Source organism: Athene noctua, chromosome 7, assembly GCF_965140245.1.
Source record: "Athene noctua chromosome 7, bAthNoc1.hap1.1, whole genome shotgun sequence".
NCBI lineage: Eukaryota > Metazoa > Chordata > Aves > Strigiformes > Strigidae > Athene > Athene noctua.
This window is the reverse complement of record NC_134043.1, coordinates 26,563,776-26,591,761: the sequence shown is the minus strand read 5'-3', so window position 1 is coordinate 26,591,761 and position 27,986 is coordinate 26,563,776. Positions and strand designations below refer to the sequence as shown.

At 52.8% G+C, this 27,986-nt stretch overlaps 2 protein-coding genes across 7 annotated transcripts; one reads left to right on the top strand and one right to left on the bottom strand.

Moving 5' to 3' along the window:
• The first annotated feature begins 567 nt into the window (after positions 1–567).
• Positions 568–27,017, top strand: LSS (lanosterol synthase). 4 transcript variants are annotated; one of them, XM_074910182.1, is made up of 25 exons: positions 568–683; positions 2,461–2,618; positions 2,731–2,889; positions 8,705–8,823; positions 16,623–16,806; positions 16,892–17,030; positions 17,112–17,220; positions 17,618–17,739; positions 18,071–18,167; positions 19,025–19,160; positions 19,366–19,474; positions 19,776–19,894; positions 20,320–20,417; positions 20,543–20,570; positions 21,184–21,240; positions 21,916–21,987; positions 22,659–22,709; positions 22,857–23,006; positions 23,353–23,449; positions 23,617–23,722; positions 24,210–24,275; positions 24,645–24,725; positions 25,012–25,182; positions 25,615–25,693; positions 25,913–27,016. In XM_074910182.1, exons 3-25 carry the CDS (start codon positions 2,755–2,757, stop codon positions 26,126–26,128), a joined length of 2,541 nt encoding a protein of 846 aa, XP_074766283.1. In that variant the 5' UTR covers positions 568–683; positions 2,461–2,618; positions 2,731–2,754; the 3' UTR covers positions 26,129–27,016. The 4 variants fall into 4 exon arrangements, with proteins under 4 accessions (XP_074766283.1, XP_074766284.1, XP_074766287.1 ...); XM_074910183.1 differs by lacking the exons at positions 20,320–20,417; positions 20,543–20,570; XM_074910185.1 differs by lacking the exons at positions 568–683; positions 2,461–2,618; positions 2,731–2,889; positions 8,705–8,823 and adding an exon at positions 16,481–16,497 and having other exon boundaries at positions 25,913–27,017.
• S100B (S100 calcium binding protein B) lies at positions 6,177–9,376 on the bottom strand. 3 transcript variants are annotated; one of them, XM_074910188.1, is made up of 4 exons: positions 9,093–9,376; positions 8,466–8,532; positions 7,632–7,784; positions 6,177–7,145 (listed from the first exon to the last, which is right to left on the bottom strand). In XM_074910188.1, the coding sequence occupies exons 3-4, from the start codon at positions 7,767–7,769 to the stop codon at positions 7,005–7,007; spliced, it is 279 nt and encodes a 92-aa protein (XP_074766289.1). In that variant the 5' UTR covers positions 7,770–7,784; positions 8,466–8,532; positions 9,093–9,376; the 3' UTR covers positions 6,177–7,004. The 3 variants fall into 3 exon arrangements, with proteins under 3 accessions (XP_074766289.1, XP_074766290.1, XP_074766288.1); XM_074910189.1 differs by lacking the exons at positions 8,466–8,532; positions 9,093–9,376 and adding an exon at positions 8,193–8,444; XM_074910187.1 differs by lacking the exon at positions 8,466–8,532 and having other exon boundaries at positions 6,178–7,145; positions 9,093–9,372.
• Positions 27,018–27,986: the final 969 nt, after the last annotated feature.

The following is a 27,986-nucleotide window of genomic DNA, read 5'->3' as shown; positions in this document are numbered from 1 at the left end:
TTCATATCAGCAGCATTTTCTAACACAGACTTCTAGGGGGTTCCTGACAAAAGCGCCTGCTTTTACCCAGATTGAAAGAGGAATGCTTCTCAGTGTGTGGAAATAAATTAAGTTGTAGCCTCTTAAATGAAGGCAGAGTTTTTGTTTGAAGAGACAAAAGAGGTGGCTCACCTACAGAAAACAGATTTGTACCAACAGTGGGTTTAGGAAACAAGCAGGAATTTATCCTGCAAAACACAATGTGTTTTTAAAAGCACTGTGCATAGCCATAGCATCTTTGAGCCTTTTTTGGTTTTCTCGCTGTTAACCACAAAAAGATATTGTACTTAGCATCCAGATAATGCTGTGTATGAACTGCATTTAAAGTATGGCAGGTTTTATTGCCAAATTTTATTTTACCACCAAAGCAATTTAACTCTCAAAATTAATGAAGACAGGTGTCAAAAATCTGTAATTCATCTTAAATGTGTCTGACATCTGAAATTCCAGCTTGTAGTAAAGGCACAAGAATTTTTTTTTTACCTTGTCATTTGGGAATGTAAAATGTCTTTTTGAATTAATATGTTACTGTAGCTGGTTCACTGGCCAGTCACCATGCTGAGGAGTGAGTCAAGATGCCTCAACAGAGTTGCTGGGGAAGCAGAATGTTTCAGATTTATTCTGGGGTGTGAGGTCAGACTCCAGTGAGTACTAAATAACTTCATAAACATTAATAAACTGCCTTTATTGCAGCAGCGTTCTTTGTGAGCCAGCACTTTGTACTGACTTTTTTATAAGCTTCATGTCATTCTAGCCACAGTACAATGAGGCTACTTTATGCCATTAGTTAATGCTTATTGTTACCCAGGAATTTATTACAGCAGCAAAAAGGAAGCAGTGAGTTCATTTTAAGTGTACATTCCTAGTTTTCTGTACCAGGTCCCTGATTTTTTTAATGCTATTTCTTTTCCAATGTGTGAAAACACATATTATGCACTTTAAGGATCTTTTTGGATACACTTCTGGTTTTGGTTTCTATGGGAGACTGTGCTGAGGGCTTGTATCAGCAGTAGCGTGGCCAGCAGGGACAGGGAAGGGATCTTACCCCTGTACTCGGCACTGGTGAGGCCGCACCTCAATGACTGGGTTCAGTTTTGGGCCCCTCACTCCAAAAAGGCCATTGAATGACTCGAGCGTGTCCAGAGAAGGGCAACGGAGCTGGTGCAGGGTCTGGAGCACAGGTCTGATGGGAGCGGCTGAGGGAACTGGGGGGGTTTAGTCTGGAGAAGAGGAGGCTGAGGGGAGACCTCATCGCCCTCTACAGCTCCCTGAAAGGAGGGTGCAGAGAGGGGGGATGAGTCTCTTGAACCAAGGAACCAGCGCCAGGACAAGAGGGAATGGCCTCAAGCTGCGCCAGGGCAGGGTCAGACTGGCTCTTAGGAAGCATTTCTTCCCAGAAGGGGTTGTTGGGGGTTGGAATGGGCTGCCCAGGGCAGGGGGGGAGTCCCCATCCCTGGAGGGGTTGAAGAGTCGGGTTGACCCAGCGCTGAGGGATCTGGTGGAGTTGGGAAGGGTCAGTTCATGGTTGGACTGGAGGATCTTAAAGGGCTTTTCCAACTGAGATGATTCTGTGACTCTCTGAAGGCCAAAAAGAATTTTCTGAAAGCTTGCACATTTAAAATATTGCAGCATATCAGGCCAGAAATTACATTAGTACATGATAGAGCTGGATTACATGTAAGAACTGATTTACGGCTAACAAAATGCATTGAATCATTCTCTAACTTTTTGCACTTCAGAATTTACCTGAAGCTGGATATACTAAGGTATAACATTGTTGAACTGATGTTTATATTCAGTTGGTTAATACACTTTAAACATTTACATGGTCAGATATTTCAAATGAGATGTTTCTAAGCCAGAGTTTCTTGTCATGACAAATTCTAATGTGAATTTTTGCTGCAGTCTTTAGATTTTGTTTTGTGACCAATCGTGTTGTTTAGAAGGAGCTAGACACACTGGGCTTTATTTCCAGTTCAATTATGTCAGTGCCATATAAGCAGAGTTCTATCTTCTTTTGTATTTCAGTACAGGTTATTAAAATAATATGCACCACTATCTTTTCCTCCGGTTATGTTTTTTTTTTTTAGTCCTGTTCTCACCTAAACATAAAAGTTTGCTTATGGAAATGAAAAACAGTTCCTAATTTTCTAGCATCCCTTAAAACTTAGCTTGCAAAGGTAAGTGCAAAGTAATGATTTGTCTTTATTTCTGGCATTTTTCTCTGCCAAACGTGGATGACAATGCCGTGGTGGTTGTGTCTATACTTGTAACGTGGTATGTCTCCATGCAGAATCAAAATTTCAGTGGCAAGAATATCTAAAAGTGGCCTTCTAAAGATCAGTTTTATGTTTCTCCTTAATAGTTTTGGAGGTGTTTTATTTTGTTTTGTTTAAAAAGCTTTCCGTTTTGCTCTTCTAGTTTCCCGCTCTGTCAGCTGCCTTCCCCCTGCAATGGGAAGTCCATACTGTTCGGGATGCAGGATGAAGTCAGACTTTGTACAGTAAAATCCAGCGTCAAGAATATTTCAGAATGGAAAAACTGAAAATATGCTTTAATGCCCTGACTGTTGCAGTACAGTAAGTAAGGCTAGGCAAATACTTTAGATTTAATATCGGGCAGGGGGAAAAAATTCAATCCACAGTTCACTCACGGAAATGCTGCCGCTTTCTTTTGAAATGTATTTTTCAGCTGAATGTGCAAGAGGGAGCAGGAATGTACTTCCATGTCCCTAGACTGCCTGGCTGGAAGAAGCACCTCTCCGTGCAGCTCCTGGTTCCCAACGTGCGGGAGACACAGCCCAGGGGCACAGTGCTTTGTCTGCACAATTGCTTTCCTCCATCCAACCAGGTCAGGAATGTTCATTCCCTGGGGTCTGTAAAAGTCCGCACTTGATTTGTGGAAAAAACATACTTTGTGGTTTTTTTTAAGATAAATTCTTTTTCTTGCTGTCAGCACATGAACTCTGGTATTGGACTGATTCAGCCTGAATGCACTTCCATCAGTAGTTAACAAGATGAATTTTTTCTTTAGATATGCTAACAGCAATAATTGGCACTCCCAGCAAAATTACATGCTATGTGGAAGAGTTTTTGTAGGGGTCTGTAAGTGCTCTTCCAATGCTAGTAATTTTGTGTCTGATCCAGAGAGAGGATTCCCTTTCACACATGTGCTTTGCCTGAAATTATCTGGGCAGAGAGTAAAAGTGCATATTCTGATCTCCCAGAGCAAGAAGTAATGGCAGCATTTTAATGTAAAATTGTGTTGTTGATCCTCCTTCATACATATATGAAAATGTAATTCAGCAGAGGTACAGTACAATATGTATGTACTAAGTCTGCCCCCATCTGTCACTTTCCTAGTTTGCAAAGTTAATTTGAGTCTGTTAAATGTCTCAGGCTCCTCCTGTTGGTGTACTTTCTTCTCTTTCTTTCACTTTTAGTACTGTTGATAAATAGCTCTTGTCCTGACAGCTCATTTAATGTAAGAAACTATCCATTGGTGCCCTTCCTGGTGGGAAATTCACTTGCATCCTCTTCTGTACAGAGTCACAAAGCATAACTGACAGATGTGTCCAAGCATAAGGTAGGCACTGCTAGTGTAATGCTTCTGCTTTGTCCTCAGAGAGCCTCCAGGGCCCTGAGGGTCCCCAGCGCAGACCCCAGAGCTCCCTGTTACCAAACCAGCCTTTCTGCAGGTTGTCACACGCCAGTCTGCACTAATGACAGAAATGTGGATTTTCTGATATTTCCAGTGATCGATAGATCCAGTGATCGAAATATTCTGATATTTCGGTGATCAGGTCAAGCTAACCAGTGCCATTGAGGTGTTGTAAGCGCACACATGCCTTGTGTTTCCAGCAGGCTGATTCTGTTGGCTGGGATGGGAGCATTACTAAAAATTAAATATTTAATAATGTCATCAGCCTATCACCTTCCCTTCCTGAAGATTGAACGGTTCCTGCCCGAGCCCGATAACCAGTGGTACCAGGACTGGCTCTTTTAAGTATGTAGCCTGTTGTTGCTGGGAGGTTAGTGAGTTGTTGCTTGAGCTTTTTGAGCCTATTTGGAGCCAGCTGTGATGTCTGCCTTGCAGAGCTCTGACACTGGCTCCTTGATCAGCCCCAAGGCTTGAATGATTTAATTTTTTTTCCCCAGAAAATGTTGCCACACTTCTGAGCCCCTCAAAACACTACTCAAACCCCTTGTTGGCATGACAGCATCCTTTTTCTAGGCTGGCCGCAGCAGCTTGGCACAGTGGGGACCCAGGGTGTTAGCAGAGGTGCTGTGGGTGGCTGTGCCTGTGCGTGCGAGGTGGCTGTGCTGGTGGCGGGTTGTCAGCAGAGGCACCTCAGACAACTCAGTGCTTGGGCTAGTGTTGCTCAAACTGCTTTGCCTGCCTCACCCACTGCACCCACGGGTGGCCATCCCTGTCTTGTCCCACAGGGTTTGTTACGAGGTGGGTGAATGTCTTGAATTCCCCTAGAGCCTGCGGGCCAGTGGAAGAGTGGGTCTCTGCTTGGCAGAGCCACAGGGTGGGTCCAGTCATGGCAATGACTTGAGAGAATGGCTTGGAGGAACGATTTCCCTGGCAACTTGATTAGCTGATAACTTTAGTAAGTGAATGGAGACAATTTGGCAATGATCAGCCGAGGCTCCACCTGTGTCAAAGAGCAGCAGGACATAACGGGAGCAGAGCTGCAGTCCAGACTAGGTGACACTGGGGCCTGTAACCACGCAGCCTCTGTTTCTGGAATTTTGCTTCAGGAAAGCTTAGCCTTCCTTGCTGACTGGGGAGGAGTATCCACGGCTCAGTAACCTGAGCAGCGCATGCTGCACCACTGGCACTCAGGGTGCTCACCTCAAAGGAAGGCACACTCTCTTCCTCCCTGACAAGAGGCAGCAGCTCTGCTGCACCTTCTCCTGTGCCAGTTAAAGCCTCTGTAAATTCCCAGCAGTGGTGTTGCTAAGTCAGGATCAGCCTTACTGCCAGAAACACGTGCGCAGTCATACCAAGTCACTCCCCGCTCCGGCTCTCACTGCTCGCTGAGGGACAGGGTGACCTGCTCTGCATCTCGCTGGCTCTGCCAGTGTTCAGGCCGCCTGTTTCACCTGAAGCTCTTTGCTGCTGCGGTGCTGTGCAGAGCTGCTGAAAAGGCTTGGTCTGGAGGAAGGGTTCCTCCTCCCTGTGAGCACCGCTGGGGTAGTGAGGCAGAAGGAGGTTGGGACTTGGAGACCTGCCAGGCAGCCTCACCAGCAGACCCTTGTACTAAAGCATCAGACCCTTCTGCTGAACTCAGATTCAGGCTCAGGAGAGAGTCATGAGAGTCCCATCTACATTACCTCAGGTCTGTGCAACTGTTGGAAACATGAACCGAGAACTGATGAGGTTGTTAAAAATGTGGAAGTAACACAGATGCTAAACAAGTTCTCAACAAATGAGCACTACCCTGAGATGGCAAAAATGCTTTTTAAAATTCTAGTTGGAGTACAAGATGCTGTCTTTCTTGTAGGCATGTCTCTGCCTGAGTGTACCTTTTCACAGCTTGGGGGAGGCAGATGGTCCCTGTCTGAAGATATGTTATTTTACACATGAAATAATTACAAAATGTGGAATGAGGTGAAAACAACAACAACGTGAGCAGGTATCTTTGTTATGAATTTTTCACCATAGGTGTTGCTAGCCATGAACACCTAAGCACAGTTATTGCTGAGCTGGGTGGCAAGTGCAGAGTGAAAAAAGCAGGAGCATAGGCTTTGGGGAAATTGTCGTAGGTTTAGTTTTGGCTTTGCAAAGGCTCCCCAGTGCAAGCCCCTGGATGAGCCTGGCAGCAGCAGCCACATCCTGAACAACAGCAGTCCCAGGGAGGCCCATTGCACTCCTCTGGCCTTGCAGGTACATCTCCCGGTTTGGCCAGTCAGGTGGAGCAGCGGTGGTGGTAACAGCCTAGAGATGTTTGGCCAGTCAGGGAGGAAATGCCAGGGAGGAGATGAAGTTTTGATCAATGACCAACAAGAAACCCAGGGGCATGAGCTGTAGCAGTGCTTCAGGCTGCATCCTCCAGCCTCCACCTCTGACAGTGCAGGGTAGCTGGGGAGCTGCACACAGCCTGGGACAAAAGGACACATTTTTCACCAGAGACCAATTGCAGCCCAGAGACCAAAACAAGATTTTATTCTCATCATTTCCACACACTGGAGGCTGTGCCTGGTCTACATTAAAGCACTGTGATCACGCTGGGTGGATCCCCCCTTCCCTTCTGACCAAGCCTGGAGACCTTGCCAAGGCACATCCCAGGTCCAGAAGCTGTCCCTAGCCCAGAAGCCTCATACATTTCACTACCAGTTCTTCAGGCTGCTAAAAGCAGGAGGATTCATCAACAAGAGAAAAGCCTGGACTGTTAGATGGTTATGCATTGTCTTTCAAGCCAAGGGTGTCTCAATTTGTCAAGAAATGCTTGGGCTCTGCTGAGCCCCTCTGACAGGACAGGGGCTGTGCTGCCTGGGTTAGTACCATGCACAGGGTGGTCAGAGCCCACAGGAGTCAACAGGAGCCTTTCTGTTCAGGTCAGCAGGCTCAGAACCAGGCTTCTGTAACCAGCCCCTCCACCATAATCTTCTATTTCAGCCCTTGAATTTCCCTTTTCCCTTTGCAAGCAAGCTTGGATCTCAGCGTCTGCCTGCCTCCAGCCCCGTGCATGTCCCTCGCATACAGCAGCAGTGAAGGAGCTTGAGACAAGGCATTTGCACACCGTATCCAGCCAGGTGGGCACTGGCCGGTAGGCTTTCTTGAGCTGTGCAAGTGTTTCTTGTTCATAAAGCCGCAGAACTTAATAAGCTGCTTAAGTCTAGCACAAGCTTAACTCCAAGGAGCCCCTAATCACACCCAGTCTTTTTCCTGGAGGAGTGATGCTGCTCTGCATCTCTCCAGCATGAGAAGGAGGTGCTCGCCTGCTTCCCACCAGCTCATTCATGCTCAAAGAACTCATGGCAAGCAGCAGTGACCATTGCAATGAAGGCTACAAACTCCTGGAAGTCGCACTCTGCATCCCCATCACTGTCCAGCGCCTCCATGACTTTGTCCACAGTCTCCTGGTCTTTGATCTCCTGAAGGGATAGAAACAGGCAGCCAAAGCTAGGGAGGATCAGAGGGAGGCGCAGACACTAACATGTCCCCACCTCTCGGGTGCTTTCATGGCTGAATCTCTATTCAGACACATCCCAAATACCTTGTGGCTGTTTCCCATCTGTGTTGGGCCACTGCCTTTGCACCTGCAGTAGTAACAGTGCAGCAGCAGCGCTCCTGAAGCTGCCCGGAAGGGACATCTTCAGCCCCTTGGGGAAAGGCTGCCCCCCACCCCCTTCCCAGGGAAGTAATTTTCCCTAGTGTCCAACCCAATCCCCAGCCCCCAGTGCAGGCTGTTGTACTTGTCTTGCTACCTGCTGCTCAAGCGGAGCTGGAGCAAAGTTTTTAATACACTGATGTGTTAAACCTCTTATCCTGTGCTTGCTTCCCATGGGAGACCGAGTGAGCAGAGCTCAACACGGCTCCCTGAGCCCAGCCAGGCATGCTGCGCGGAGGGCGATACTTACGCCGAGGAAATGAGTCAACTCGTTGTTAATTAGCTCCTTCAGTTCTGATTTCTTCAACTTGTGCTTGTCTCCCTCCTTCCCTGAGTACTGGTGGAAGGCATCGATGATGGCAATCATGGCTTTCTCCAGCTCAGACATGGTCACAGCGTGGCCCTGAGGTCAGAGGGAGTGGGGGGTGCCTTAGCCTGGCCAAGTTCCAGCGACGCCGTTTGCTTTGCAGGCTCGGCCACCCCCAGGTTCCCCCCATGCATCAGCAACGCCAGGCCCTGTGCTCAAAACATGCTGCTGAAAAGCGCTGTGGGCAGCTTCTGCTTCAGGGAGGAGGATCCCGAAAGACCTTGGCTCTGTCTCTGGGACCTCTCAAGGAGAGAAGAACCACAACACAAGGAGTGCCCAGTATAAGACTGGCGCATGCTGGGAGCTGGTACATCCCCTGGGACTGATGTGAGTTTGGCACCTTAGGTGTCTGTGTGGTCAGAGCGTAGGAGGGAAAACAAGGAGAGGCTGCAAAGCCCTGGTGGCTTCCAGCAAGGTGCTCCTGCATTTTCTGTCTGTACAGACCTGGCTAGCAGGCAGCTTGTTGTCACTTCACCTCTTCTTTGGCTCCTTCTGTTTAACCCATTGCTTTGTTCTCCTTGCATGGAAGAGGGGCAGATAGGGGTTTCATTTCTGCACTTGGAGTTTCAGAAAAGGTTTTGCTGTCCCCTCTGTCACAGGCACCCTCGCCTCTGCCTTTCTTGCCTGCAGGCCTATCTCCAACTGAGCAGTCGGGGTAACCCAGGCAGGAAGCAGTTTTGATGAGTGCCAGTGGGACAAAATAAGCACATCTCTAACCTCCCTCCTCCTTCGCTTGATCTGGAGACCCTCTCGGGAACGTTAATACTTGGGATTGCAGCGTTTCCTGCAGATTTCACAAACAGACAAACTAAAAAGACTCTGATGGAAAAGGGAGAGATGCAAAACCACCTTCCCAAAAGCTGTTGAATATACTGACGCTGGGGAAAAAAAAAACATCTTCTTGTCTGGTACCCGGTTAATTCATACACCATGGATAAATGTCTCCTGCCTTGCAGCCTGGCTCCTGTTTCATCACCTCAAGGCCCAATGCGGAAGGCACTGAATCTCATCCCACGGCTGACACCCTTCCCCGTGCAGCAGTCAGTGTCCAAACTGCAAGACTGTTTCCTGTCAGGTAGGAAATATTCCTGAAGCGCTTCACACCTGTATCCTAACAGCCCTCTGCATGCTCTCCTGCCCTGCCTGCGCCAGGATGAGCTAGGTGCCAGTGGCACTGTCCGCTTCCCACCCGTGAGGCTGAGGAGTGTTTCAGCTCCCCGCTGGCCTCTGCTGCAGTGGCAGAGCTCAGAGCTGCCATTGTGCCCCCCGCGCCACCCCTCCTGCGGCAGCAGCCTCCCACTACAGCACCAAGTGCCTGCCCCGGCATCCCCCAGCCCCTCTCACCTCCCTGCTGGCAGCGGGGCTGTGGTACAGCAGCGCAGTGCGGCTGGGGACTCGCTGGCTTCTTATGGCCAGGGGCGGGGAGCCCTGGGCCCTGCCGCAGTGCCCGCGGCACCAATGGCAGCAGGGGCGTCCGGAGCTGGGCACTGCTCCCGCACTGCGCAGCAATGCACACAGGGATGCATTGACTTGCTGCCAGCCCACAGCCACAGACGTGGGAGCCTTTGCAGAGAAAGCCGCCCTTGTGAGAAAAAAATAACTGGGCAGTCAGCAAGAGAGCCAGCCTGGCGGCATAGCTGCTCTTCTGCACAGTAAAGGCAATGAATTATGAGGCATGGCTGGACAGGCACAGTCAGAGCTGGGATGGGGGCCCCAACACTTGCCCCAAGGCACCCCACAGTCAGAGCCAGGCGTGTGGGAATGATGGAGCCCCCCTGGCCCTGTGGGCCCTGTCACAGGGCTGCAGCACCCTCCAGGGCTGAGGTTTTTCTGTGTGTGCGACAGGAACATCCATTGCAGCAACTTGTACCTGCAGCCTCTTGTCCCTTTGCTGTGCACCTCTGAGATGGGTCTGGCTGTATCTTCTCTGCCACCCTCTCAGTCTCGGGGACAGTGAGACCCTTTGTGAGGGAATTGTGATTGTATTGGGCTGCAAGTGGTTGAAGGACAGAGCTGGCAGCAGCAGCAGCTCCTTCCCAATGCTTACTGGGGGAACAGTGCCAGGATTCTGGGGCATGACTTGCTGTACCCTCACAAAAAGCTGTGTACAGTGGCTCTGGGTTACCAAGGCGCTCTCAGACAGCTGACACCCCAACAGTAACTCCAACACCACCCTTTGGTCTGGGGGGACGGCGGGAACCTCTTGCCTGCATGTACCTGTCGCCCATGTCATGGCTGAGCGGGTGGCGTTGCTCAGAAGTCCTGTGCCAGCCCCAGCAGCCACCAATGGGCATTAAATACACTTTTATTTAAACCAAGGAGCTGTACATTTCCCTTTCCACCAGAGACTCCTTTGCAGGCAGATGCTCAGACCCGACAGAGGTGATGCTTTGTTGGGGGCCAGCAGACAGATTGGCAGGGAAAGAGGATCTGGAGGGGAGCAGGTGACAAGCAGAAAGAGCAGTAAGCAGCATCTTTCACCCAGACTGCTCCTGGTGGCACAGTACAAGTAGGTGGTTGATAAACATGGAGAATGCTGAATAAAGCAGGTTTTCACTGCGTTTCCTTGTCTAGCCATGTTATTTCCCAAGAATGAGATGAGATGAGCCAAAGTTTAAGCTGTCTGCTATTACTGATGTGGCATGTTTCCATTTACACCTTTTTCACTGCAGCACAGGATCAATAATTGCTTTATGTCTTAAGCCTTTATTGAATTTCAGACTCAGCACAACTCCCAACAGGTCAGTGCTGTTATCAAGAAGACAGGTTAGACCCACGATGGAAAGCCCGGAGGTATCATTTTATTACCACAGTCAGCTCCTGCAGAGAAATGGGAAGTGTATAAGAGCCTTATGTGTATGCTTGTGGGGTAAGATGAAGGTCTGGATCTCTAAAAAAATGTCCCTTTGAAGAGGCAAGACAGGGTTGCTGGGCAGGCACAGTCTGTGGCAGTTCCTGTGTTCCCCCAGGCTACCATGGATGTGATCACTGAGACACCACCTACCTTGTTACTTAACAGTTTTTCACATACCAGTGTGAAAGAAATCCATGCACATAGATCATTTGCTTACATCAGCTCTTGAAAGCTTTTGTATCAGCTTCAAACACTGGTTTGGGGAAAATTAGTTTCTACCATGTTAAACTTGAGTATGTTGACTCTAAATATAGACCTGACCACTGAAATTTTTGGCATTGCAAACTGCAGCAGTTTTCTGTGGTTTTGTAGGACTGGCAGGGACAGGAGGTACCACTTTTAGTCAGTGGTGTTTCTAGTGTGGAGATAGTTTGTCGTCAATCTTGCAATATGCCATTTTTTCCAAGGATATTTGTATTCACTTAAGAGCTGGCTGTAAATGTGGTTCTCTGCCAGCAGGAGACCAACAGTATTTTTCAGCATTGATGCAAATCTGATCTGGTAGGTCTCTTAGCTCGGTCATTAGCAAAGAAATGCATCAAAGCACACCATTTCTAGTCAAAGACAAGGTCCTAGCTCGGCCTCATTACACTGTTTTCTGATGTCGTTCTTGAAAGTGACCTTTTCTTAAAACGGAACAGAAAGATCAGCATTTGGCAGATCAAAATCTGAACAGTCTTGAAATTCTCTTTCCTGCTTATTCTTACTGTCCATTTCACCCCAAATCATTCAGACTTCTGTATTTTAGAGGGAATGACCTGGAATGATCAGCTGCACTGGCTGATTGGGTGGGAAGGAGGAGCATGATCAGGTGTGACTCCCAGAAACCTTGGCCTTTCCTGCTTCTGCTAGTGAGCAGCTCTGGGCGACTTCCCTGATCCTCGACCAGGCTCACACCCTAGCAAACACTACTTTCCTGGCCCGCGTCGTCCCTGACCCAGCCTGTGAAAGTCCAGGAGGTCTGGGCATGGGTGTGGGGCTGTGAGCTGGCTGCGCTTTTAGTGCTGCCCAAAGAGCTGCTTCCATTATTTCAAAATTCATGGTCCTGATCTTTGAACAGGAGAGTATAACCCTGGGGCTCCTTTCCTCAGGGTCACTGCTTCCTTGCCAGAGCTTTGAGCTGATGTGTTTGAAGAAACAGGGTTTTACAGAGCCCAAGGCCGAGCAAAACACCAGCCCTATGCCTGACTCCCTTCCCAGAGAAACACAATGTGGGCTCTTCATAGCAGGCTCAGGGAGAAAAGCCAGTGTTTCTTTGTCTCTCTGGTGTGTGTGGCACCAGGCTCTGCCAGACCACGAGACAAAGGCCGGTGGTCATTGAACTGGGAGAAAAAAGTAATGAAAGCAGAGGAATTTGGGTGGGAGGGGGAAGCAGCTGCTTCTGCCTCCACAGGGCAGTGCTCGCAGTCCCGCACGAAGAGCGGTGCTGCAGAGAGCAGGCTCCCCGGCTCTGTGCCATGATGCCTGTGCCCATTTCTGAACCCACAAACACAGCAGCTGAGCTAGGGTCCCTGTGGGAAGCCTCAAATGATGCCTGGAAGCAGAAACACCAGGACACATCTGGGAGTTGGGCTGGTGCTTACTGAAGTTTTTGCAGGGAGATGATGGGCCTGATTTAGTGCCCTGCCCATAGGTCCAGGGGGCCCGGGGGGTTGTGTCTGCCCCAGGCTGTGTTAGTCCCAGCACTAACATGCACTAGGGTTGCAGAGCAGCTGCTCTGAACCTTGCTGCTGGCCCACCAAATGCTGTCATCTTGGCAGTTATTGTAACCCCTTAAGAAAACACCAAATAGTGCTGTTGCCACTGCGACAAATTCTCTGAATTGAAAACACTAGGATGCTCTTACCTTGTCTGAAACATGGCCTTGAGCTTAGGTCAGTTCTGGGCTGAATTCAGCTGAAACAGCAAGAGACTTAAGTTCATTAAAAAGATGTTCTCCATCAAACCTGTGCTGAGAGAAGGCATTTACAGCATTGACCCGGTGTGTCTCTGGGCCCTGGTACAGACAGCAGCCCCAGCGGGAGAGGGCTGGTGGAGCAGGGTGCTGAGGGCTCACACCTTTGGCTGCATGGAGCCGTTATCTTAACAGGGACAGAGGAAACTGGGGGTGGGGGTTAGATGCTTCCAAGTGTTTCAGTTTAAAATATTTCTGCTGAAACAGTGACCATTTCAAATCTATCTTCTCTCAAAGCAGAGGTGGCCATATTTAGACTGTGTTTTGTAAAATCCCTTTGACCAGATCCCTTTTAATACAAACTAGATGATATCCCATGGCTTTGAAGTACTTTTGCAATTTTTATGCTAGCAGTGTAACAAGTAGAAGCTGGCAGAAAAGACCTTGTGAACAGAGTCTCATGTGCTGGACTGCAATAAAAGCATGGAAGTTGTAGTATTTGCTCTTATGAGCTGACAGCATCCCTTTCTCAGGGACACATTTTTTCAATTTCTAACATCTCTGGCAAGCAGAGTGCCCACAAACAGGAACAGCACATTACCCTGTCAACTGTGGTCTAAACCTCAAGACATATGAAAATTAGTATAAAAGTAATGCCCAGGTAAAAGGAGCTTGGCAATTATTAAGAATAAAAGTTTCATAACTAAAATGGAATTTCTAAGCAGGGAGGTTGTGTAGAGACAGAAAAAGAAAATCAAGTGTTCATCTTCCATCCCTGCCTTTAGGTAAATATTACCATAAATTATCTGAAGATTTTGGCATCCGCAAGGAATTGCAGATACTTACATGAAGCTCAACTCAGGCAGATTCATGGTGACAGATATTTTTTCTAAAACCAAAAATAAACAACAGGCTATTAAGCTCCAAATACAACACCCATATCAGTGAACTTCTGGAGTTCCTTTTGTCCATTTAAACTGTGCAAGAGAGGCAACACAGCTCTCCCTAGTGAGGACGGGTGGTATGAGGCACAAGTCAAAAGATGTTATCCTCATGCCATGACACCCCCCGGGAGGACTCCGGCACTGTTAGTTGGTCAGACAAAATTCTGATGTTACTGAACACAGCCAGGGCTAAACCTGTGTGTGACCTAAGCCTAGCTTATAAAATAAATAGAAAATTAATTCTATGATTCCCAAATAAAATTACTGTATTCTCTCCAAATAATCACTGGACATGAGCGAAGAGCTATTTGCTAGCAGAGGAGCATTTTAAATTCAACTTGTATTGTGTGAAAAGAGTAAGTATTAATTCACAGGCATGTTTCTGTCCTGGGCTGCTGTTGGATGCCACATTTGGGAGTAGCTCTTTTATCCCTGGGCCTCCCTTGCTCCATGAGGCCCCTGGGAACTGCTGTGCCAGGTGGTGTACAGACACAGAGGTGCTCCCTGCCTTCAAGGCCTTAGAGTCAAGGTTTGAATTTGCGGCCATGAATTTGGGCTTTTGTACCTGAACTTTCCGCTAGCTTAGCTTGATCTGGTGTCACCTCTGCAGTAGGAGGGAAGCCAGGTCACTCTGAAAGGCAGCAGGAAGAAATTTTATCACCACATTTAAACAAGTACACATTAAATTCCCACCCAGCCCTTCAGCCCTTCCAACACACACCAGTGGCAAGTAAAGCATCTCTGGCTCACATTTCCAGAGCCGGTTTTATAGTGTATGTTATAAAACCAGTGCATTTCCTTGGAGGAACAGAGATGGTAAAAAAACAGTGTCTGCAGGAGGAAAGGTGAATTCATCCATGCTGAGGATGTGTGCTTTAAGTCTGTATCCCCGCAGTTCTGGGATGCAGTTGCAGGGCCCCAGCCTGTGTTGGGAGGGTTTGCCAGCCAGGCATGTTTCTGTCCCACAAAATCCCATTTGCAGCCCAGCTCTGGCCTGCCTCCTGCAAAGCAGTCCCTAACAACCCTGGCCTACACGCTTCTGCCAGCAACGCAGCCGTAAGTGTCCCTGAGAGGTTCCCTGCCTCCCCAGCCTCCTGTTGGGTTTCTTCGGCTCACAGCAGGGTGCTAGCCCCTTCCCAGCCACCCGTGTGCCTGATGGAGTTCATACCTCCGTTCTGGGAGCACTCATGAGCTGAAGAGTTTTGAAGGGTTAAAACCTGCTTGCTCACTGTTGCCCGATGTGGAGGGGTGTTAGCAGAGAGATGCGGCAGGACAGCACAGGAGGAGCTCTGCCACATCCTCATAGACCTCATGGATCACTGTCCCATGGCAGTGCCTGAGGGAGGGTGACAACCCTTACCCCTGACACTGTGCCCACGCTGGGGCCACCAAGGCAGGGTGCACAGTGAAGATGCCTGACTCACCCTGTCACCAGAGGTGAAACAACCACCCATCCTCACCCCAACCCTGATGGTGTTTTTACAAGGGCTGGCAGACTGCTGTGCCTGTGATGGGATGTGCCATGTGTCCATTTTCCTGTAGCTCCATGGTTACAGCATCTGTAAAGCATAACAAAGTGCTTTATGGTATCACCCCTGCCCACCGCACCCCTCCTCACCCGGGCAGGGCCCTGGTATTTAGTGGGTGCCCACCACCCCAGGGGAGCTGTGCTGAGGACAGCGATCAGGGGTGCTGCTGACATTGCCTCTGCTGGGACCTTTTCTGCAGGTTTGGTGAGCAAAGGTGTCTCCCCGGGGCAGCCTGGGAGCATGGGGGCAGTGGTAGCGTGGGCACCCGTGGGTCAGGGTGCACCGAGACATGGTGTTCCCAGTGCATCATGGTCTGCAAGGACGTGGGCTGGGCACCCAGTCTTGGCTGGAGTTGGTTCATTATTTACATTAACAGTAGAAACCATATGCCTGAGCTTTGGGGGTGCACAGAGGTGGGAACAGGTGCTCTCGGGGTTGGCACTGTCACCCAGAGGGACAGGGCAGCTGTCAGGGTCTGCAGGGGACAGCACTCCTGGGAAAGCGAGTGGCATCTCTGTGTCCAGGGCAGACACGTGGGGGAGAGGAGCCAGGGCCCGGCTGCTGGCAGGGTGATGATGTCCCTATGACACGGGGTGCTGCAAGGAGGGGGATACGTGTCAGGACGGACACAGTGGCAGATCCCTGCAGAGCCAGGGGCAGCAACACCCTGGCACGCCCTGGGGCCAGGTGTCAGAGCTGGCTGTGCAGCTGGGGCCACCAAGTCCAAGAGCATGCCTGTGGAACTGAGCTGGGGCTGGTGGCCCGTGGCCACCTGTGTGAAGGTGGGTCCTCAGGACGAAGCACCACTGCCAGGCAGCGAAATGCCATCAGCGCCTGCTCCACTTGTTCAGCAAACACCACCATGAGCTGCTGCTCATCGTCTGCTCCCCTCCAGATCCCCCTCCCGTGCCGGGCTGCCCGCTGGACCCACAAAGCATCACCTCTGTTGGTTGCACCTGCCTGCAAGGGAGTCTCTGGCGGAAAGGGAAACGTACAGCACCTTGGTTTATATAAAAGTGCGTTCAGTGCCCGTTGGTGGCTGCTGGGGCTGGCAGAGGACTTCTGGGCAACGCCACACACGGCAGGTACACGTAGGCAGGAGGTTCCCGCGGTCCCCCCAGACACAGGGGTGGTGTCGGGGTTCCTGTCGGGTGTCAGCGTCTGAGCGCGCCGCGATAACCCAGAGACACTGGACGCGGCTGTTTGCGAGGGCACCCACAGCGCGGAACCTGGCACTGGCCCCGCCGCAGGCGCCCGGGCCGCGGGGCGGCGGCCGGCCCGTCCCAGGGGAGCGCGGGACGGGACCCCGCCGCCAGCCGGGGGCGGGGCGGGGGCGGGGCTAGCAGTGACTCTGCGATCCCATTGGCTGCCGCCCGTGAGGAGATCTCGTCCCAGAGCGCCGCGGCTCCGGTCCCGAGCCCGGCTCCCGCCCGGCGCTGACACGGGCGGCGATGGCGGCGGACGGCGGGTAGGTGCCGGTGCCGGTGCCGGTGCCGGTGCCCGTGCCCGTGCCCGTGCCGCGCGGTGCCGTAGGGGAGTCAGTGGGGCAGAGCGGAGGTGGCGGCCGCGACTAACGGTGCCCGTCTTCGGCAGGGCGGTGCGGCGGCGCGGCGGCCCGCGGCGCTCGGCGGCGGCCACGGCACTGCCCGCCTGGCGGCTGCGCTGCGAGGGCGGCCGGCAGCGCTGGCGCTACCTGGGCGATGGCGACGAGGGCGAGGCGGGCGGAGAGAGGCGGGCGCAGACGGCGCTGGAGCAGCACAGCCTCGGCCTGGACACGGTGCGGGGCCGGGGGGCCGCGGCGGGGCCGGGCGGCAGGGCCCGCTCCCAGGGGCACCCCCGGCTGAGGCGCCGTCTCCCCGCAGGGCGAGACGCTGCGGCCCTCGGCGGAGGCCGGCACGGCGCGGGAGGCTGCCCGCAAGGCCATGCGGTTCTACGCTGCCCTGCAGGCTGAGGACGGGCACTGGGCGGGCGACTACGGCGGGCCCCTCTTCCTCCTGCCAGGTAGGCCTCGCGGGGCGCCTTCCCCGAAGGGGGCGAATGTGTCGCGTTTGGCTTCAGGAGCCAGCCTGTCTCGTCTTCCAGGTCTCCTCATCACTTGCCACACCGCCAAGATTCAACTGCCGGAGGGGTTTCGGAAAGAGATGGTGCGTTACCTGCGCTCTGTGCAGCTCCCGGATGGAGGCTGGGGCTTGTGAGTAGCAAAGGTGCTTCTTTTACTGGTGGCACCTCCAAGGTCCAGCACTTGGAGCTGCCCTCAAATCTGCACAGGCTTGGGGAGTGGGACTCAGCAACTGTGATACCACAGGGTGGTTGGACTCACTTGTGTAGCACTCCAGCTGCACCTTTTGTCACAGAGATGGCTAGAGCATCAAGCCTGGCCGCATCTACTCTGTGCCTCTGTGTCCCAGAGCATCATATATGAACAGGGTCGTGCACGGTCCCTGCATTAGCTGTGTCTCCCCTTTTCCACAGTCACCCCTGGCATCCCACTTCACCCTGACAAAGGCAACATTGTGCAGTGGGTCGTGCCTTGCTAATGCCAGTAGCTGCCTCATGGTTATGCTGTCTCTGTGTGTGTGTGCTGACAGGCATGTGGAAGACAAATCGACGGTGTTTGGCACAGCACTCAACTATGTAGCCTTGAGGATCCTGGGGCTTGGACCAGACGACCCTGACATTGTGCGGGCCCGTGTCAACCTGCACAGCAAAGGTCAGTTCTGTTGTGCCCAGCACGGCAGCCGTGGGGCTGGTGCACTGGTGAGAGGTCTGGCCCGACCCAAGGGCTGCGTGGAACATGGTGGGCTGCCAGGTAGCGGAGGAATTGTTCCTCTTGCTTGCCCTTGATGGCACCTGCATGTTCAGTTGGTGATGGGAAAGTGTGTTACATTTTTGTATGATTGCCTGCTTGCCCTTTTTTGGGCCATGTGTCCCAGCCTGAGTGGCATGTTCCCAAACATGGGGAGAAGTGGACCCTGCAGTGAGGAAGAAAGCAGGGAGCTGACGTGGTTGTGTTACCTGAAAGCTGATATCGTTCTCTGCAGGAGGTGCTGTGGGAATCCCTTCCTGGGGGAAGTTTTGGCTGGCTGTCCTGAACGTTTACAGCTGGGAGGGAATGAACACCCTTCTCCCAGAGATGTGGTATGTGCCACCCTCAATGTGGGGGTAGGGGGTGTTGTCTATCCTGCCACCAGCCTCCACCCAGAGCTGTCCGGGGCACTGGTGTTTGCTGGGATAACTCCAGCTATGGTCTGGAACTCGGGATGCTTGGGCTGCTTGTCATCTGGGAGATCAGCAGCAAGGCCAGCCAGTGGGTGTATAGCACTGAACCCTGGGCTGAAGGGAGATGCTAGAGCTCAGCCCTGTTAGTTTTACCCACGGGGTCCCTGATACATCCGTGTGTTCCCTGACTGCCACCAGTACCTTGTGGTCTTGTGGCCAGCCAGAACTGGGCCCTAGCAGTACGGGACATGTAAGGCTGCCAGCTCTAACCCTCACCCCTACCTTCTCTGATTACTCAGAGGGTCACCGAGTGTCAGAGGGGTGAAGTGTGTGATGTTTTCCCTGGGGAAAATCAGGGGCTGTACAGTACCAAGGGTTGCTGGTGCTTTGTCAAATGCACTTAATCGTCAGTCTGGGCCTCTGCCTTCAAACTTTCGTGGGGAGGAGAGGGGCCTCTGAATTGACTTCTCTCGTCTCTCTTCTCTGAGCTCAGGATCCTCCCTGCCCTGTGTCAGCTGGGGCAGGAGCAGTGTCTGCCAGCCCTGGTAGGGAGGGAGCAGCCCTGTTGGGGAGGGTCTGAGCAGGGCGAGGCTGTGGGGATATTACCTTATTTTCTCCTGCAGCTGTACCAGCAGCAGCAGGCCTAGTACAGGGGTAGGGAAAGGCACGCCCTACCTGCAAGCATCCCCCTGTCAGCACGTCTCCCTGTGCTGTCTCTCCATGCTGCCCTTGGCCCTCCTTGTTCCACACAGTCACACCTGCTCTGTTGCAAACAGGCTGCTTCCTACGTGGTTCCCAGCCCACCCGTCCCGGCTCTGGTGTCACTGCCGCCAGGTTTACCTCCCCATGAGCTACTGTTACGCCAGGCGCCTGTCAGCAGAAGAGGATGAGCTCATACGGAGCTTGCGGCAGGTAAAGAGCTCACCCTGGCGGGGCTCCCTGATCACCTGCTGTGCCCGCTGTGTCCCTGTGGGCCAGCCTCTGGCTTGTGAAGTGACAGCTCTCACACCTGCACAGTCTCTCTGTCCAGGCAGTGGAGCCAGCTTCCAGCAGTAAACTGCCTCTGAGTGCTTGCTCCCAGCTTGCCAGGCTGATACCCTTTGTTGTCTTGTGCCAGGAGTTGTACGTGCAAGACTACGCCAGCATAGACTGGCCAGCCCAGAGGAACAATGTGGCTGCCTGTGATGTGTACACCCCACACAGCTGGCTGCTGGGGGCTGCCTATGGTGAGTGCGGTGTGGGCTGGGGCAGGAGGGCCCTTGTCACGTGAGCTGCTGGTGGTGGAACTGAAGCAGCTTTGTACCGCGGGGGCTCTTTAGGGTCTACTGCCAGCTACCAGTGTGTGCCTTGGAGCTGCGATAGAGACGTGGACTGTGTGATCCTTGGGCTTCTCCTGCCCTGAGAGCATCAGGGCCTTGTGCCCAGGTCCTCAGGCCACTCTGGGGCAGAGCAGATCCCGTGCTTTCCTCAAGGGGTCATCTGGCCACATGGGGTGGGTTTTTCACTACATGTCCCTTTCTTCTGTAGCCATCATGAATGCGTACGAAGCCCACCACAACACTCACCTGCGGCAGCGAGCCATCACAGAGCTGTATGACCACATCAAAGCTGATGACAGATTCACCAAGTGCATCAGCATTGGGCCGGTAGGATGCTTGCTGTTGATGCTTTAAAAACCTCGCCCTTTGCTCTTCAGAGACCAGCTTGTGGCCCCACAGCCCTGTGCAATTGTGGCATGTAACCATAATCACCAGATCTTGCTCAAGCACAACTCCTGATGCTCAAGAGCTTAATGCTAACAGGGTACAGAAGATGCAGAGGGCATGGGGACAGCTGTGGCCCTGGTGAGAGGTATCTCTCCTTGTGGTCTAGGGAAATGATCTGAGGGGAAGCTCTGGAGTAATCTCATGGCACCTGCCCCACTAACTCAGCTATGCTGAGTGATGCCACAGATAGAGCTCTTGGGATCAAGCCCAGGACCACCTCTGGATGGCTTTTGTGCTGGCTGGGAGGGATTCTCTGGGCCTGGGAGAAGCTGTATCCAGAGCAGTGACTGTGCCGCTTTGGGCAGATTTCCAAGACGATCAATATGCTGGTTCGCTGGTTTGTGGATGGGGAGAACTCCTCGGCTTTTCAGGAGCATGTTTCCAGGATCCCTGACTATCTCTGGTAAGGGCTGAGCATGGCTCACCTGGCACAGCACAGGGGTCTGGTCGCTATGGTGTGAGCTCTCGACCCACTTCCTGGCACCCTCGCTGTCCTGTGCTGCAGCACTGTGCTCTCTTCTCCCACAGGCTGGGCCTCGACGGCATGAAGATGCAGGTAAAGTGCTGTAGGAGTTCAGCTGTGACTGAGAGGGACCCTGGCAGTCTGGAGCCGCCCATGGAATAACAGGATAGCTTGTTCACCCTGGGCCTGAGCTCCTGGCATCTTGCATTTGGTGCCTGGTGGCCTTGTCTGTCTCACTGCCTCTTCCCCTGGCCATGCCAGGAGCGAGTAGCATCCATCCTGCTAGTTGGCCTCTCTGTGGCTGTGAGCTAAGGGGGTAGCTCTAGGCCTCCATTTCCTTCATCCCCAGGGTTCCTGGGAGAAGGGCAGGAGAAAGGCAAGCCCCTAATACTGCATGTGGACTGAGCTGTGCTTCTCTCATAGCTATTGTGTCCCTCTGCTCCTCATTGCTAGCCACCTCACCTGTCCCAGCTGTTCACAGAGCAGGCTGAAGCAGCTGTCTCATTTCCTGTTCCCTTGCTGTCCCTGAGCTGCATCTGTCCCCTGTGTGCCAGCACATCAGCTGTGACGCTGGGTGATGTAAAACAAGACGCAGGGAGGAGGGAGCTGGTGGGGGTAATTGCAGGGGGGATATGCTGTCCCCACATACAGCTCAGTCAGGCTGCTGCCAGCGTCTTCCCCTCACTGTCTCCTTTCTTTCTTCCAGGGCACAAATGGATCACAGCTCTGGGATACTGCCTTTGCCATCCAAGCCTTCTTGGAGGTAATGCACCCCTCAGTGCTACTTGCTGCCTCAGGAAAACAGTCTCTCCTGACGTGTCCCTGAATACCAGCAACTCCTGCTGTGCATCCCCCCAGACCTTGGCTATGCCAGTTCTGGCGTTGCATCGTAGGACTGAGCTGGGCAAACACATATCTGCTCCGAGCCTGCCTCGGCCATGGTAGTCAGGAAGCCCAGCACAGCTGCTACAGCCCATCTTTGCCAGCTGCTTTTGAAGCAGGCGGTCACAGCACCAGCTGAGTGAGTGTGTCTTGTGGTGAAACCCTGGCCCTTCCTCCTTGGCCCCAGAGCGTTGCTGTTTGGCAGGGACAGTGTGCAGGTCTCCTGCTTCCCTGCAGTGGGGCAGGGACAGCTACAGAGGGCATGCTTTCCCCCCCGGAGGGAGGTGGTGTGATTGCTCTGGTAGGTCCCTAACCTGGTCATGCAAATATCTCTCTCAGTGATGCAGCAACAGTTGTTGGTTCAGCTCTCACTGTAGAGGTTTTTAAGTGAAACAGTAAACCAGGTATGAATGCAAACCTACAGAAGGGGCTATGTGAAGGGTCAGGCATTAATGGTACCAAGATCAGCAGGTTAGCAAGGTCCCAGCACATCCTCTTCTTGGGGGGCACATTTGTTGGCCACAAGTTTTTGCTGACTGTGCACCTCTGTTTCTAGGCAGAAGCCCAGAAGATGCCCGAATTCACATCCTGCCTCCAAAATGCCCATGAGTTCCTCCAGTTCACCCAGGTGAGTGCAGCAAGTTGGTGGTGTTTCTCATGCTGGCTGTGCAGACTTGGCTGCTTCTCAGAGCCCTGTTGGGTGCATCTCTTGCCTTCTGAAGAGCTCTTCTGAAGGGCTGGACTAGCAAAGTCCTAGGGACAGCCTCCTGTTTTCTGCTCCCTGTTGCTGGGAGCCATCTTTGCAGCTTGGATAGTACCTTGGCCAGGCCCAGGGATGCCTGGGCTAAGAGATGCTGGAAAGCTGAGAGCTTAGGCTTCTTTGCCCTTCATCCTATCTGGTGCATGGCCAGACTCCTTGGCTAGTGACTGCGTGAGCTCAGCTCGGGCTGGCCAGGCCAGTGGCTCAAGTTCACTGGTCACTGTCACCAGCAGCTTGGTGAAGATGCTCTCATAGATCTTGCTCATGGCGCTGCCAATGGGAGCGTGGAAAGCAGCTGGCTCCCTGGCAGGAAAGCGCCCAAACAGGGGACTTGAGCAACACTTGTTGAAACCAGGCCAAAATGTGATTTCTCTTCAGCACTCCCTGCTCCAGAGCTGACCTCTTTCCCTGTCTGCCTCCCTTAGTAAAAGACAGGTGGTGCACAGTCACACACAGTTCTGCATCTATGACTGTTTCAGCTCATGGTCCTGCAGCCAGGCACCTCCAGCCTGCCCTCACTTGTTTCTTGTCTTCTGCAGATACCAGAGAACCCACCTGACTACCAGAAATATTATCGCCATATGAACAAGGTACGATGGCTGAAACTGGTCTCTGGAGGACACATGAACGGGGAAGAGATTTGGGCAGAGGGGTTGGTAATGAGGGGCAGCGCCTCCTCCCTTACAAGAACAGAACAGGTCAGGGGAGGGTGCTGAGCCCTTCTGACCCCTTTCCAGGGTGGCTTCCCCTTCAGCACCCGAGACTGCGGCTGGATCGTGGCAGACTGTACAGCAGAGGGGCTGAAGTCAGTTATGCTGCTGCAGGAGAAGTGCCCCTTCATAGCCAAGCTTGTCCCCCCTGAGCGCCTCTTTGATGCTGTCAATGTGGTAAGTACTGCAAAGATTAGGGCCAAGTGAAATGCAGGCAGCTAAACCAAGCTAAAAATAAGAGAAGTCAAGGCTTGATGAGTTTTATATCTAGTATTACTAAACTACTACAAGGCCTGTGGCCTGGGATGGCAACATCATATTTACTGTGATAGGGAGCTATGTGTGTAACCTAATGTGATGAGCCATGTCTGGACCTTCCTGTTAGTGTGGTTTGGGACCTGGGTTGTCTCCCAGCCCTATGAGCTGGTGGGTCTGACTTTGGCCTCACACTTGGCTTGGGGCCAGACTGGGGTGTTGTTGCCCACGAGCCAGGCCCAGCTGCTCTCTTTGCTTGTCTGGGCAGTTGCTGAGCATGAGGAACTCGGATGGAGGCTTTGCCACATACGAAACCAAGCGAGGAGGCCGCTTACTGGAGCTGCTGAACCCCTCCGAGGTGTTTGGTAAGGGGAGCTGTGTGGGGCTGGTCATCCTGTCTGCTGTGAAGGAACACAGTGGTCTGTGCTTGGTGGGATGAGATGCCCTGGGTCCAAGGGAGAGGTGGGCAGTGTGTGTTTTGGGGCTCCCCAGCAGAAGGGCTGATGCACTGATACCCTTCACCTGCTGGCAGGTGACATCATGATTGACTACACCTACGTGGAGTGCACCTCGGCTGTCATGCAGGCACTGAGACATTTCCATGATGAGTTCCCTGAGCACAGGGCCTCAGAGATCAGGTGAGGTGCTGAGACGAGAATCAGGTAGGGGAAGAGACAAGCTGCAGACAGCCCATGGCCTCTGTTGGCACTCTGTTGCTGAGCCTTGGCATGGGTCTTGCCTGGACCTCTGCACTGACTTCTTCAAACCAGAGCCCCCTGCAAGAGGCTGAGGCCCAGCCTCTCTCACGGAGCAGGGCATAGGCTGTTTGGGATCAGGTTGGGGGAAATTGGTGGAGATCTGCCTGCCTCTTGATGTAGTAGTTGCCTTGATCTTGCAGCCAGCTGTAGGCTGGGTCCCCTGTTTGTGTGCTAGCATGAGGCAGAAAAGAACCCAACTGGTGCAGGATTTCACTTGAGATCCTGAACAACATGGCTGCCTGTCTGCATACTCTTGCCTCTTGAGTCCTCGAATAATGGGACCCATCGGAGGGACTGAGGGATGCCCTTGATGAAGCAGCTACTGAGTTTGAACTGCTTCTGAATTGGGTGTCTTTTTCCTGACCAGGGAGACTCTGCAGAAGGGTCTGGACTTCTGTTGCAAGCAGCAGCGAGCTGATGGGTCATGGGAAGGGTAAGTAGTTTTCCCAGTGCCCAGTTTTCCTGGCTGCCCCAGTGTGAGAGGGACCATGATGGCAAACATTCCTGGTTGGCAGGATCTGTGGGAAGGACAAGTAGGGGCTGGTCCTCCTAGCTTTGCTCTCCAGCACAGGCTGAGCAGGCATCTCGTGCATTGCACAAGACTGGGACAAGCCCTGGGGCGAGGGTGTCCCCAGCTCCGCTGAGCCGGAGTGAGCTGGGAGCAGGTGCTGGTGGGACTGGACATGGTTGCACCATAGGGGAAGGCAGGCTGCAGCTCTGTGCCTAACTGCTCTTGGTGTGAACATGGCCACGTCACTGCCTACCTTTACCCTTGATGGTACTGCTCTTCCCTTCCTTCTAGGAGCTGGGGGGTTTGTTTCACCTATGGCACCTGGTTTGGTCTGGAGGCGTTTGCCAGTATGCAGCACACATACTGCAACGGGTGAGAAGGGGCTGTCTGCTTCCCCTGCCCCTCCCTCTCTCTTGGGCTGGGGCAAGGCTCTGTGGTGGGGCTGGGTGGATGCCCTGGCTGCAGACGGGCTCTTCTGCCCCAGGTACTGCTCTTCCCAAATCTGTGCCTGTGGTATGACCAGGGCACTCCTGCCTGAGCCTTGAGCTCTAGGGGCAGCCCCAGCTGTGGGCAGGGCAGAGCACAGCAGCTGGGGAATGTGGGCGTGCAAATGTTCCTTTTCCCTGGCCCTGTCTGATTCTCTGCCCCATCATTGCAGGTCTGCACGCCAGGAGGTGGCCCAGGCCTGCCAGTTCCTCCTCTCCAAGCAGATGGCAGATGGTGGGTGGGGAGAGAACTTTGAGTCATGCGAGCAGGGCACATACGTGCAGAGTGACACGTCACAGATCCACAACACGTGTTGGGCCCTTCTAGGGCTCATGGCTGTCAGGTAGGAGCAGCCCCCACCTCTTCAGGCATCACCTGGCCCTGAGTGTTCAGTGAGACAGGACACGCAGGCTGGGTGGTGTGGCAGGGCTGGCATGGGCCCTGGGCCTGGCTGGTGTGGGCCATGCACCCAACTGTGTGTGTTTGTGACCTTGTTGGTCACAAGCCTCCTGCAAGGCCAGCGAGGCTCCTAACACCAGGCAGGGAGGAGCCAGTGCAAAGCAAAGTCTGGATCATAACCACAGGCCTCCAGGCTGGGAAAACGTTGCTGTGTTCATGTCTGGTGTCCTAGGGTTATGAGGGGCCCTCCCAAAGCACCCAGCATGCCTGGGACAAGCTCGGAGCAGCCAGGAGGTGGTTGAGTTCCTGATGTGCATGGATGGGGGTTTGCAGACAATTTGGAGAAGAGTGCTTACATCTCCCTTGTGCTTGGCAGGTATCCTGACACTGACGTGCTGGAAAAGGGCATTAAACTGTTGATCGATAAGCAGCTGCCCAATGGGGACTGGCCCCAGGTACATCTTGCCTCTGGTCTTTCCAAGGGGTTCCCTGGTGTTGCAGCTCTCTTGGGTGTTGTGCAGCCACTGCAGTGGTGTGCTTTCTCTTACCTGGAAGGAAAGCCATGTGTGGGTTTTGTTGGGGGCCTTCAGGAAGGCAATGAGCTCAGCACCACATCCTGGACGCTCTGTGGTCCACTGTCACCCATCCCATCTTGCTCTCTGTCTCTCTCGCAGGAGAATATTGCTGGGGTATTCAACAAGTCCTGTGCCATCAGTTACACTGCGTACCGCAATGTCTTCCCCATCTGGACGCTGGGGCGTTTCTGCCGGCTGCATCCCAACAGCCCTCTTGCAGGGAAGCTGCAATCCGGAACCTTGGCTGGAGCAGGGAGGACCACGCAGGAGGTGGCCCAGGCCAGCGCCCATGCCGCGGCCTCTGACTGGTCCTAGGTAGCGGAGGCTGCACGGGGCCACGGCGGCGTTTGCTCTGTAGGGTATCTCGGTGCTGATCTTAACATGTGGACTGCTGCCTCTGCTAGGGGGGAGTGCTCCTGCGGTGCTGCAGAGTCTCTGCTTTCTGTTGAACCTTTTCTAATGATTCACTTTCGTAGGCTTTTTTCCAGGTATATCCTCCCTCAGGGAACAGGGAGTGAAGTGCCTTTTCAGACCAGTTTGGTGATCTGAGACGAGAAAGCTGCCAAGCTATGTTGTACTACACATCTAGACAGGCTTTCTTCTCCTGGGTAGAGCAAGGCTGCCTTTACCTTCCCGTTTTGCTGCCCAATCCCTGCTGAGCTGGCCTCTGTGCTGGGAGGGGAAGGGCACCTGTCCTCCCCCTGACACATGGGAAAGAGGAACGCTTCACTCACTTTTCTTACCCTTCTGTCCCCAGCTGGTGGCACCTGGCTGCCCAGAATCTCACAGGTGAAGTCACCAGCATCATTCCCACTTTGAAAAAGGGGAAACTGAAGCAGAAAGTGCGGAGGTGGTGACTGTCAGGGCACAGCCTGAGTCCCTGGGTTCCAGCCTTCTCCCAGCACAGCAGGTGCCTCTGGTTCAGGTGGTGCAGTTGTGCATTTGCATTTCATTGTCAGAGTTGGAAGTCACATCGACTGACAGGTTAATAAATTGCTAATGGTCTTGCAATTGGAGCTTAACTGTGTGTTAGTCTCCTTATGTCTGCCCCAGTGTGTGTCCCAAGTGAGGGTGAGCTTGCACAGCAGTGTCCTGTAACCCAGCTTGGGTCATCTGTCCCCCGTGGTGTGGGCACCACCTCCACCAATAAGCAGGGCATGCTTGGAGCCTGTGCTGCTCTGCCCTCCTCCCAGGCCTCTGGTCACAGAAAACTATAATGAAGAAAGCAGCTGACTGCAGGGTAATGGTCACTTCCCTCCACTTGCTGCTGACACCCCTGCGAACGAGCCCAGTGTGCGGTTGGCTGCACTCTCTTGGACTCGTTGGCCACCAGGACCCCCAGTCCATTTTTGCAAAGCTGTTCCCCAGCCCCCTGGCCAGCTGGCTGGCCTGGGCCACTGCATGGAATTATTCCATTCTAGGGGCAAAATACTGTATTTGCCTGGTCTAAGTTCATGGAAGAACCATAGACCCATGGACCTTTCTCTTCAACTCATTTCTCCAACCTCTGAGAAGCGGCTCCACTCTGGACCGTATCCTCTGCCTGCCCAGACTGGTAGGGGTCTGCAGGCTGGCTGAGCGTGCGCCTCATCCCCACGCCTGGGCTGTTAGCTAGAAAAGTTTACTTAAGCAAACAGCTTGGGCTGTTCTGACAGCCCTGTTTGCCTTTTCCAAATTCTGGATTCCTTTACTCTGTGATACTACTCTGCACTTAAAGCACCTCCATATTCTCCATTACAGGCAGGAAGAGGGTTTTGTTGTTGGTTTGGTTTTAAGTCAGTGTGTGGGAACTTGACAAAAACTGTCCACATATTATAAGTTGGGTTTTTTCCTTTATAGTATACTGTTTCTTGATACCTACTGCTCCAAGAAGCATGGTGTCTTTTAGGAGCGCTGCAAAGAAGCAGTTGTTTAATCACTAAAATACCATTTTAATTATAAATATTTTGGTTGGCAAGGGGCCAAAGATTTGGGATGTTGGGTACCAGTTAGTTGTTTCCATCTGCGCACAAGCTCAGGAGCAGGGAATGGTGGTTGCTAAGCTTTCTTCCAGCTGAAACTGAATTGATTCAAGTGTCATGCAGTCATGTGTCGAGAGGATGTGGCTGTTTGGACTTCCACCTATGTTTTGGCTTGAGAATGTATTTCTCTTTAACCAAACAAAACTAGGGTT

What these genes read in the sequence shown, in the direction of transcription:
- LSS (XM_074910182.1), top strand. Translation starts at nt 2,755, where the DNA reads ATGTACTTCCATGTCCCTAGACTGCCTGGCTGGAAGAAGCACCTCTCC. An exon ending in TCGACGGCATGAAGATGCAG is followed by an intron (nt 20,571 to 21,183) that starts GTAAAGTGCTGT and finishes TCTTTCTTCCAG; the next exon opens with GGCACAAATGGATCACAGCT. An exon ending in GAACCCCTCCGAGGTGTTTG is followed by an intron (nt 23,450 to 23,616) that starts GTAAGGGGAGCT and finishes ACCTGCTGGCAG; the next exon opens with GTGACATCATGATTGACTAC.
- S100B (XM_074910188.1), bottom strand. Translation starts at nt 7,769, where the DNA reads ATGTCTGAGCTGGAGAAAGCCATGATTGCCATCATCGATGCCTTCCAC. An exon ending in AGTTGACTCATTTCCTCGGC is followed by an intron (nt 7,146 to 7,631) that starts GTAAGTATCGCC and finishes CTATCCCTTCAG; the next exon opens with GAGATCAAAGACCAGGAGAC.